We start from the raw sequence: 12,049 nt of genomic DNA, 5'->3' as shown, positions 1-12,049 counted from the left end.
AGATCATCTACGTATAGGCATAAGATGAGAAACTTTGGCCCTTGGGTCTTGATATAGAGTGATGGCTCATTTGGGCTTTTTACAAAGCCATTTTGGAGAAGATATCCATCGATTTTGCTGTTCCAGGCCCGAGGGGCTTGCTTGAGCCCATAGAGGGCTTTTCGAAGGCGATACACCTTATCTTCTTTTCCTTTGATTATATATCCTTGAGGTTGTTCGACATATACCTCTTCTTCTAGCTCCCCATTGAGAAATGCTGATTTGACATCTAATTGATAAACTTGCAATTTAAATTGAGCTGCTAGAGCTAGGACTGACCTGATTGTCTCCATACGGACAACTGGAGCATATGTCTCGTTGAAGTCAATTCCAGGCTGCTGTGAGTATCCTTTTGCAACTAGACGAGCTTTGTACTTTTGAATGGAGCCATCTTCATTGTGCTTGATCTTGTAAACCCATCTGAGACCAATCACGTCCTTGTCTTGAGGTTTGTCAACAAGCTCCCATGTGTCGTTCTTTTCTGTCATCTTAATCTCCTCGTTCATGGCTTCGATCCATCTTTCTTCTTGAGCTGCTTCTTCAAAGTTTTGTGGTTCTCCTATAAAGAGTGCCATGATGGTGTGATTGCATTGATAATCTTCCAAGTAGCTTGGTGGACATCGATCTCGTTGTGATCTTCGAACTTGTTGAGCTGGGCTTGAGTGACTTGGCTCCAACCTTGAGCTTTGTGATGTAGATGGACTTTTTGGGCTCCTTGATGGTGTTCCTGGATTGGTTGATGGTGATGGACTTGCAGATGATTGAGTTGGTGACTGAATTGGATCTTCTCCTTCATCTGGGCTTGGTGGTGGAATGACTTCTACTGGAACTTCAACATCGTTCTCGTTCCATTGCCATTGCGCCTTTTCATCGAATATGACATCTCTGGAGATGATCAACTCCTTGGATTCGGGCTGATAGAGACGATATCCTTTAGACTCGTCACTGTATCCAATGAAGATACATTTTTCTCCTTTTCCGTGTAGCTTATCCCGATTCTCCTTCGGGACGTAGGCATATGCAATGCACCCGAAAACTTTGAGGTGCTCAACCCTTGGCTTTCTTTTGTGCCAAGCTTCATACGGCGTCATGCTTCTTACCGCTTTTGTGGGAGACCTGTTAAGTATGTAAATAGCTGTGTGGACAGCTTCTGCCCAAAAATGTTTAGGCAGATTTTTTTCCTTGCATCATACTCCGAGCCATTTCAGCAATTGTCCTGTTTCTCCTTTCTGCAACACCATTTTGTTGTGGTGTGCGTCTGATTGTGAGCTCCTTTTTGATGCCGTGTTGTTTACAAAATTTGTTGAATTCATTGCTTGTGAATTCTCCCCCACGATCGATTCTTAGAACCTTTATTGAATGCCCACTTTGTTTTTCTGTTAGGGCTTTAAATTGCATGAAGTGGGATAATGCTTCTGATTTTTTCTCCAAGAAATACACCCACATCATGCGTGAAAAATCATCCACAATCAACAGAAAGTATCTTTTTCCGCCAAGAGACGGATTCCTGGTAGGACCCCATATATCAGCATGGACAAGCTCTAATGGAGCTCTAGCCCTCCATGATGAGGTTGGGAATGGTGATCTATGCATTTTGCCATAGATATAACCCTCACAAATTTTCTTTTCATTAGTGATTGGTGTAGCCCAATCACCATTTCTCTATTTTTTAACAGTTCTAAACTGTCAAAATTTAAATGTCCGAATCTCAAATGCCACAATTCGGATTCATTCACCATTGTACTTAGGGCAGTATTAAACTCCAATTGCATTTTAAATGGAAAAATTTTATTTGGAGCCATTTTAGTGGTAGTGATTAATTGCCCCTTTTTCTTATCATATATGTGGCATTGATTATTATCAAATTTTACCATATAACCTTTTTGGACTAACTGACCCACACTTAACAAATTTTGTGCTAGCCCAGGGACATAAAAGACATCGGGGATGAATTTAGAGGAGCCGTTTTTTGTTTTAACAACAATTGTTCCTTTTCCGGCAACTACTTGGTTACTCCCATCACCAAGTGTTATTTGTGATTTTATATTTTCATCAAGATTAGCAAATGAATTTTTTTTTCCGGTCATGTGGTTGGAGCAACCACTATCGATGTACCATGTGTCAGTTTGCTCTTCTTGAGCATTCAGACATGTGTAAAATAATTGATCATTATTTTCTGTGAAATTAGCCTCTTCCTTTTGCCGGAAATAACAATCTTTTTCAAAATGAGAGTGTCGAGTACATCTTTTGCATTTGTACCGACAATCTCTTGTATTATGATTGTTTTTCTTGCATAATATGCAATAAGAGTTGTTATCTCGGCTCCCTTGATTTTTATGATTTCCTCTCCCCCTACCACGGTTGTTAAAATTTCCCTTTTTTGGTTGAAAATTATTACCGTGGCCATTTATATTTTTTCCATTATTAGAAAATTTTAATTTAGCCTGAAAAGCTTGTTCAATTGGTTGCTCTTCAAATTTACGCATTCTTTCTTCATGTGCTAATAAAGAGCCCATTAATTCAGTCATGGTGAGTGAACTTAAATCTTTATTAGATTCTTCTATAGCAGCCACAATATGATCAAATTTTTTGGTTAAAGTTCTTAATATTTTTCGAATTATTTTAACATCTTCAATGGTGTCTCCATTGGATCGAATTTGGTTAACAATATTTGAGACTCGGTCGGTATATGATTGAATTGACTCATTATCGGTCATTTGCATACTATCAAATTGACCCCATAAAGATTGTAGTTTGAAGAGTATTACCTTTTCCGAGCCTCGATATTTTGTCTCCAAAGTGCTCCATGTCTCCTTTGCAGTTGTGGCGGTCATGATTGTTGGTAGGATCGTCTCATCTACTCCACGATATATTATAGAGAAGGCATAATGATCCCTTCTTTTGTTTTGCTTGTATTGACACTTTTTAGTGTCATCCCAAGAAGCCTCTTCATTGGCATCTTTGGGTTGTTTATAACCATCTTGAATAATTTCCCATATATCTTGGGTAATGAAAATTGATTTCATTTGCATGCTCCATTGATCAAATTTCTCCCCTTTAAATATAGGTACCCAATCAACTTGGGGATTAAATATGTTTGTGTTTGTGTTTGAATTGGGGTTAGGGGAGGCCATTTATATATATGTGGAGTTGGTATTGATATGAAATTTGGATGATATATGATTGAAAAAAAAAAGGCTTTGGATTAGTGGCTCTTGATACCAAATGTTAGAATTAATATGCGGAAGTTGTAGTGGATTATTGATTTTGATTAATAAATATTGAAGATGCTAGTAAGAAAAATAAAGAGGAGAGTTGATGGCTTTTGTGAAAAAGGGTTTTTTGTATTATGTGGCTTGGCTTACAAATGAGAGCATGCAACACATATATATAGTGCTTCTATGTTGGTGCTTTCACCATCATTATGTTTCTAGTCTTTTCTACAACTTGTAGATAGTTCTAGATTATTAGCTTTAGAGTGTTAGTCTAGATAGTTCTAGGATATCATAGAATTTTTTTTATTTACTTCTTGATACATTACTCCCTAGATTTTTCTAGATTACATTATTTAACACTTTCCTCATTTGAGCAATCCACCTTTGAGAAGATGTTCGTGTATGCTCAAGTTGTCTAGAGGCAAGATTCTTTGGGTGTTTGGCATTGGCTTTTTAGTGATGAAAGCAGTCCCTAAGAGTTCAAGGTCTACAATTAAAGTTTCTGCTAGAAATTATGGTCAAGTTGTGGTTACGGTATATTTTTATTCGGGCATCGCCAAGCGGATGCCATTAGTACGACAACAAGTAGTTGCAGATTTGGTATTTGATACCCAAGGTCGTTATTGTAATGTTTATAATATACTAAAAAGTCAAGAATTTTGTGCACAAGGTTTCCCGGCCCATGACTTTTTTTTGATTGTGTTAGCCAATTGGGACTTTTTGTTTTAGCCAAAAAGGATTTTTGTATTCAAGAATTTAGAATCATATAGTTGATTGAAAAATTGATTTCTTGTCGGCCGTTTATAGTAATAGTTCAATGATGATATATAACGATTTTGTTCCATAAAATAACTTAGAGCTTCATCAGTGACTTATAATAAATAAAGTCAATGATGATATATCTCCAATCGATTTTGGATTTAAATCCGATAATAGTTTTGAGAGCATTCGTCCATCTTCTACTTTCACTTCAAAGGACTACAACGGTATTGCTTAAAGGTATATTTCAATACTTGAACAAGCAATTGATTTATTATAATTTTATAGCATTTACATTTACACTTGAATTGGTTGGTTTCTCAAACAATGTAGTTACGCTTTGGTTTATCATATAAATTTTTTTATACTTTTTCATGTCTAATTATACATCTTCAGCCTTTAAAATCCTTCAAAATCACATATTAACATTATAATATTTTAATTTGAATTATCATTAATAGAATTCAATAAAAAGTCTTTTCCACACAAAGACAGCACGCGGGTTGATTTTTGTCGGTAGGGTAGACAAACACTTGAGTGCAAAAGTGCTCTTTTTCCTATTTTCATTCCTTCACTTAGAATCCACTACACATGAAATCAACCGGTGGGGCTTGGAATATGTTGTATTTTTCTGTTTATTTAAGATTCTATTAATACTGATGTATTGTGAGACAAATATCTCAGTTTTTGTAGTAATTTCAGTGGAATTAAGTATGATAAAAAATATATGTACTTACTCCTGCTCTTAAATTAATTTTATTTTAATTTTTATTTTAGTTAAAAGTCTAATTTCTCCATAGGGAAATTACCTCGCTAATTTACACTTTTTATTTGTCTGTTTTCAATTTAATTGTTATATTACTTTATTTGTACTTGTAAGCAAGCGCTTTATAACTTAAATAGCTAACACCTTTTTACATCATATAATGCAAATTTAAAGAAACAAACATATTATTATTAAAATGGATATGATATTAACAATGAAAAATGTTAAACTAAGTAAATCAAACAGTCTGATAAAAGTGTGAATAAGAATAAAAAAAGATTGTCGCACATAACTAAAAAATAGAAATAAAACAAATTTAGTAAGAAGGAATTATAAGAAAATAAAGGGTGACAAATTTGGTAGGACAAAGGAGTACATATTAGTACTTTTTTTAAGTCTTACATATCATACTATAAGAGCTTTGTAAAATGGATTAATATTCCACTTCATGTTATAATAAATGATTACGTGATACTTTTTTTTTCGATAGATTATAAATTCTGCTAAAAATTAGGAGTCACATTTTTTTTAAAAGGTCTTATCATTAGAAATATTTTAATGCATTAATTTTTTACCAAAAAAAAAAATCTAAGGACAACACCTTAATTTACAATTTCATCATCAAAAGCATATATAAAAAGACATGCAGATTTAATAAAACATCTCTATAGAAAGCGTTAGAATATAATATATTATAGAATTTTAACATCATCTTGATCTTTTGACTGAGTTGATTTACTGACGCTACATAAACACGAGTTTACTGATGCGAGCCATATACACAATACACATCGATCAGAAAACAATGGCCCTGCAAATCCACAACATAGTCTCATCAGCACTCATCTTGATAATCACCCTTTCATTGAATACCATAACACAAGCTCATTTTTCTGAAGAATCTGTAGTAAAATCACCCCCAAAACTAACCAAACTCCATTTTTACTTCCATGACATACCAAATGGAAAGCATCCAACAGCAATCATCATAGCAAGGCCAGAAAACCAAACCACAATTGGGTTTGGTACCCTTGTTATGGCTGATGACCCTTTAACTGAAGGTCCTGAAATCAGCTCCAAACTGGTTGGTAGAGCTCAGGGGATGTATGGTGAATCTTCTCACACTGAATCAAGCTTGATAATGACCATCACATTTACGTTCACAGACAACATATATAATGGGAGTAGTATTAGTATCTTGGGCCGATATCGGGTTTCTGAGAAGCAGAGGGAGATGCCAATTGTAGGTGGGAGTGGTGTTTTCCGTCTAGCTCGAGGATATGCTTTGGCTAAGACATACAAGTATGACCTTAAAACTGGGGTGGCTGTTTCTGAGTACAATGTGTTTGTTTTGCATCATATTCATGATACTTCTTTAATGCATTGAGTTATATGGTGTTTGCTTAATGTCTATTAGCTTCTACTATATACAACTTCATGTTGCCATGCTTACCTTGTAGGCTTGTACCTTTATTTTGTTATGTGGAAGATCAAATGCTTCTTATGCTTCTGGTGAATTTAATTCATAACAACTTGTGTATGAAATTAATGGAAAAAGGAAAACATTTATTTTTCTAAAATATATATTTATCATGAAAAATAGCTCAACACAAATTAAAAGTAAAAGAAGAACAACACCATTAGGTGAAAGATGAACCATTATTTAATTAAGATATATCCGATCCCCACCCATAGCATTTATGGATTGGGAACCAACACAACACACATTCAAAAATGGTTAAAAAAAAAAAAAAAAAAAAAAAAAAAAATATCGAAACCTAAGGAAATTAAAATCGGACAAACCCCCTGAGCCAAAGGTGTGAACAAGCTTCACTTTTTTATATGAATGCTAAAAATACAACTTGAAAGTCAAAACAACAAAAACAACATTTAACAAAAGCTTATCAACAATTCAATGGCGGACCTAATATTTGAAATATGGAATTGCGAGCTTAATAAAAGCATTTTCATTCTCATTAACAAGTAAAGCATACTTGATTTTCATTAACAAGTAAAGCATAACTTAAAATACTATAACATAAGTAAACTCAATTGTTCTGTTATAATAACAAACTGAGCATTTCTTGATCACCTAGTCTCAAGTGCAAAAGAGTCCTTCAATCTTAATTTTTACCTTTAAATAAGTTGATTACGACGAGGTTTCATATTTTTAAATTGTCACAAAAATATATATGGTGTAGGTGTTGGTTCTTTAAATGCTGTGGGAATTGGGGTAGAAGTTGAAATAGGTTTTTGATATGAATTTAGTGTTTGAGAAGGAGTTCCCGTATATTCTTCACGCTCTCTCTATGTAACAATTTTATAATAGTTGAATCTTTTAATAACTTCATCCTAAAATCATTATAACAAAATTATAAAATAAACTTGATACTATATAAGTTAATTAAAGTTGTAATTAAATGGTGCTTTTTAATTTTATTCATGAATAACAATCAATGAAATCATACACAAATACAAATACAAATTCTAATTCTAAATTGAAATTATCATAATTTAAAGTAAATATAATTGAAATTATCATAATCTAAAGTAAATATAATTGAAATTATCATAATTTTAAGCAAATTAAAATTCTAATTCATAAAGAATTAAAACAAATAATACCAAATCATACACAAATGAAATTGATTTTATCATAATTTAAAGCAAATTAAAGTATACCCAAATCCAACATACTTATATTCACAATACAAAACTTAATTAATTTCTAAATTCTAACTCAATTTCAATAATTTTACCTAATATAATTATGGGCTGTGGGTTGTTGGAATTCGAAAATAATGTTGGCTAGTGCAGACGTGAAAAGGCGGCTCATTAGGCTGCAGACTATCGACAAGCGGCAACAGCAGAATCGAAATGATAGAAGGAAACTGTATAGTCACTAATTTCCTCCTTTAATAAGTATTAAATGTAATTGCTCTCATAAAGTATTAATATGATTAAAATTTCAAATCATCAAATGTGAGTTTGGTAGCCTAGTGGTATTGAAGTGGGATTAATTATCCATATTTGGCAATAGGTTATGAGTTTGAGACCTAGGTACTACTTTCTTAAAATTTTTTTAATGGGGTTGCATATGCAATCCCGCCACCTAAATTGGGTCTGCTACTTATAAGTATTCGATAACTAACGTTTATTAACTCTACTAGACTTTTGAATAGTGAAATTCATTTTGATTTTTATTAAATCATTGATCCGATGAAGAATTAAATGCAGTAGACGATAGACTTCCTCTTATCGTCACCTCCTCTAGTTAATCCATTCATCCCTCCTCCGGACGACATTGGACATGTTGAAGTAAATGGTGACTTGAGTGCACCAAATTAAGTCTATGTATTGATGTTTGCGTAGAGATGTGAACTCCTATGGATGTCTTGATGTGTGTGTTGATAAGTGTGTTTAAGTTGGTGATTATTGTATGAAGTTATGGGTGTATTGATGAAGTCTTACATATGGGTTATAATAGAGTATGTTAATGAAATGATAAATTTACTTTAATGAGGAGTTTTGAGGACCCAAGTTCAGATTCCGTTCCATGCGCCTTGAACAAGGCACTCAATGTATAAGTCTTACCTTGAACGAGCGTGGAGTTGAGTAGCAAACCGAAGCTTCAGCTGTAGCATGCCCGAACAAGCACTCAATGACTCGAATAAGTAGTTCAGAAGTCCGCAACCAATAGCCTAATTTGTGCATCTACTCGAATGAGCAGGATATGGCTCGAACGAGCAGTCCATGGAAGCAGCATAGGATCCTGTTTTGGTCGTTGCATAGTTTTATTCACTTGGGGTTGTTTTATTCTTATTAATTCTTAGACTTAAGTATGCATTATCATTAATGTAATTAGCTCTATATATAGAGAGCTTATGAGCTCATTTGTAATTATCAAACAGAAACGCTTAGCATAAACACATAGTCTTAATTTCTTTTACTCTCAATTGTAATCCATCATTGTAAGAGTTGCTAAAACTCCGTTGTTATAGCATAAAGAAAGATATTACACACCTTCGATGACGTAACCTACATTCGGTGAACCTCGTAAATACTTGTGTTATTGTTTGCATTTTTATTTCCTTCAAATATTGTTATGTTCATTAAAATTAATATTAGAGTTTGAGTATTGGATTTAAACTCTAATTTAGCTCTTATTTCGGGAAAAATCATCAACCTCCTCAAGAGCCTCTGCTGCTTCTCCTCCGTAGACATAATTATTTTCTAAGTTTTTACACATTTATTTTGTCTCATGGTTTTAAAGTAATTTTTTTTACTTTTAGTAGCATGGTTATTCAAATCATATAATATACTATTTTACGGTTTTGCGATCTAAAAATAGATAAGCGATCTAGATTTTAAATAGTATATATAGTGATGGGATCGTATGCCTACCAAGATCAAAAATATTAGTAACATGATTCACATCGAATATCAATCAACCAATCATCAACAATCTTAAACCCTAACCCAACACATGAAGAACAAGACCAATCTTAGGGTTTCACCAAACCAAACCCCTAAGAGAACTACTCACACATTGTGATAATAACTAGGGCAAATGAAATGAGCAAAGACATTATTGAAAGCATTAAGGAACTTGAATGAAAATGAGTAAGAGAACGATAATGAAAGCAGTAAATGATAACAATAGTAATATTGAAGAACAAGGGAAACAATAAATGTAAACCAAGCAATAACTACTCTACCAAGTGCGATGAAAGCAAGAAACATTAAGTGAAGATATTGAAAGACATAAAATCAATAAAGAGGAATAAAACTTACATAAACCAAATGCTTGAATGAAAGAACAATTTGAATCCAAAATACAATGCTTGAATGTAATGGAAAGCAATAGAGAAAGCTTAAAATCTACACTAGAGCATAAATGAAAGGAAAGCAATAAAGAGGTTTGGTGTTCTAAGTTGAGGCAAGAGCTCTCAAAGTAGGCATAGGGTTTTACATAGAAATTAGGGGTTTAAATAGGTTAAGAACAAAGTTCCTTCAAAGCCCTAAAATATCCTTAGGTTTTAACTTGCGAAGAAAATTGAATACGCGCAGCAGGAGCTCCATTCACTCGAATGGTATAGGCTATTTGCCCGAAAGTATAAGCATTCACCCGAATGAGCTTGATTCGGGGTAAATAGTAAGTGTGAGCATCAATCTTGGTGCTCAATGATTCATTCACCCGAATCATTAAAGCATTCGCCCAAGTTGTCCCCATTTGACTGAACGGGGCACCATTCGCCATTTCCAAAAACTTTCCAAGCCAAGCAACCAAGTAAATCCCTCCCATTCGCTCGAATTGGGGCTCATCGCTTGAGCAGCGCATCATTTGACTGAATGAGAGCTACGTTCGATCGAATGCCTTCAATCATTTGCAAAATGTGTCTGTGGAGTATCAGAAGGCCTTTGAACTTTGCGAGGCCCTTGGGGTGACTTGTAATGCGTGCCAAATTTCTGATATGCGTCTCTCATCCTCGGTAATAGTTTCTAAGCCTCGAACTCACGCTATTTGACCTCGAAATCTCCCAAAACACCTAAAATGACCTTAAAGTACCTCGGAGACAAGAATAAGGTAAGACAATATGTAATGTGTATAAAATCAATGTAAAATCACGAGACTTGACACTATAATGGGGTTGGAAATGTGCTCTAAAACGAGCACATCATGTACACATAACCATATTTCACATATATTAATTTACAATTTCAAACAAAAAAAGTGAAGATAAAGTCACACTTTCAAAAGATCCTTGTTAAAGTGATCACTTATCACCTTAAGCGATCGCTTATATTCTTAAATTGTTCATTTACCATCTTAAGGTGATGAGTTAGAGTATTTTTAATTTTCACATATAAGGGCTCACTTCAATGATTTCTAAGTAAATAATGCTTAAAACCTTAAAGTGATCATATATACTGTCTTACACACATCACAAATTTCTTAAAATTAAATAGTTAAAAGGTTAAAAGTGGTTACTTATAATCTTACATTTGTAATGTTAAAGTGAATACTAACCTTAAATTGATAACATAACACCTTAAAGTGATCAATTATTATAATCTTAAAGTGATCACTCTGAAGTTAGTGATTACTTTAACTTCAGAATCATCACTTTAAGAATTTTACAAGAAGAATGAGCACTCAAAAATTATGCTAGACCCTTTGCCTTACATTATTAAAAAATCAATATAAAGACAAACCATTCAAAGAGATTATATTGAGCCTTAAAATGATCACTTGTAACACTAAAGTGATCACTTATAACTTAAAGTGATCACTTGCATTGTAACCTTAAAGCAAGTGATCACTTATCAAATAAACATTAAAAGTGCTCTGTGTGATAACTTCATGAATTTAACTAAACACTTATATGTATATGTACGTACATAATATTATATTATATATACGAGCGAGAGTTTATTATTACAAAGAGATTATTGTTGATTATCAGTGATTATCATTGAATTAATCACTGTTATTACATTGTATAATTATTGGATTATTATAAGGATAAAATGAAAAAAGAAAAAAAAATAGAAGTATTTGTTGCGGTCAGAGGCAAAACCGCAACAAATAATGCCCTCCTTATTTGCTGCGGTTTTGCCTCTGACCGCAGCAAATACCCCTTCTTATTTTCTGCGGTTTTGTTTTGACCGCAGCAAATAATGCCCTTTTTTGCTGCGGTTTTTAACCGCAGCATTTAAAGTAGGACATTTGCTGCTATCACTATTGCTGGGGACCAAAACCGCAGCAAAAAATGGCCAAAAAACCGCAGCAAATGAGGTTTTTTTCACTAGTGTATATTGAGCCTTAAAATGATCACTTGTAACACTAAAGTGATCACTTATAACTTAAAGTGATACTAGCATTGTAACCTTGAAGCAAGTGATCACTTATCAACTAAACATTAAAAGTGCTCTGTGTGATAACTTCATGAATTTAAGTGAACTCTTTAAAACTATAAGTAATCCAATTGATAACATAAATGCTCACTTATAATCTTAAAGTGATCACTAACTTTCTTGACTTATTAATTTATAACCTTAATATAATCACATGTACTTAAAAGTGATAACTTATAATCTCAGCATTAAAATTTCTATAAGTGTTCACTTTGGTTTTTTGATTGAACACTTTAAGAAAGTACGTGATCATATTAATGTCATATGCTCACTTCTAATCTTAAAGTCATCACTTATATCCTCAAGGTGATAAATGAAATCTAAAAGACTAAGACTTATACTATCAGCTTTA

At 33.3% G+C, this 12,049-nt stretch overlaps 2 protein-coding genes across 2 annotated transcripts; one reads left to right on the top strand and one right to left on the bottom strand.

The window, feature by feature from the left end:
• Window positions 1-1,203: 1,203 nt before the first annotated feature.
• LOC130817752 (uncharacterized) lies at window positions 1,204-3,065 on the bottom strand. The gene is made up of 3 exons (XM_057683618.1): window positions 2,155-3,065; window positions 1,911-2,052; window positions 1,204-1,701 (listed from the first exon to the last, which is right to left on the bottom strand). Exons 1-3 carry the CDS (start codon window positions 3,063-3,065, stop codon window positions 1,204-1,206), a joined length of 1,551 nt encoding a protein of 516 aa, XP_057539601.1.
• Window positions 3,066-5,454: 2,389 nt separating this feature from the next.
• Window positions 5,455-6,287, top strand: LOC130818834 (dirigent protein 1-like). The gene has a single exon (XM_057685066.1). The coding sequence runs from the start codon at window positions 5,546-5,548 to the stop codon at window positions 6,164-6,166; it is 621 nt and encodes a 206-aa protein (XP_057541049.1). The 5' UTR covers window positions 5,455-5,545; the 3' UTR covers window positions 6,167-6,287.
• Window positions 6,288-12,049: the final 5,762 nt, after the last annotated feature.

The sequence above is a fragment of the Amaranthus tricolor genome, chromosome 7 (assembly GCF_026212465.1).
Source record: "Amaranthus tricolor cultivar Red isolate AtriRed21 chromosome 7, ASM2621246v1, whole genome shotgun sequence".
Taxonomy (NCBI): domain Eukaryota; kingdom Viridiplantae; phylum Streptophyta; class Magnoliopsida; order Caryophyllales; family Amaranthaceae; genus Amaranthus; species Amaranthus tricolor.
The sequence above is the reverse complement of the archived record's forward strand: the minus strand, read 5'-3'. Positions and strand labels throughout refer to the sequence as shown.

What these genes read in the sequence shown, in the direction of transcription:
- LOC130817752 (XM_057683618.1), bottom strand. Translation starts at nt 3,065, where the DNA reads ATGAAATCAATTTTCATTACCCAAGATATATGGGAAATTATTCAAGAT. An exon ending in GAAGAGCAAACTGACACATG is followed by an intron (nt 2,053 to 2,154) that starts GTACATCGATAG and finishes TGGTGATGGGAG; the next exon opens with TAACCAAGTAGTTGCCGGAA. An exon ending in TAGTCCAAAAAGGTTATATG is followed by an intron (nt 1,702 to 1,910) that starts GTAAAATTTGAT and finishes GTTAAAAAATAG; the next exon opens with AGAAATGGTGATTGGGCTAC.
- LOC130818834 (XM_057685066.1), top strand. Translation starts at nt 5,546, where the DNA reads ATGCGAGCCATATACACAATACACATCGATCAGAAAACAATGGCCCTG.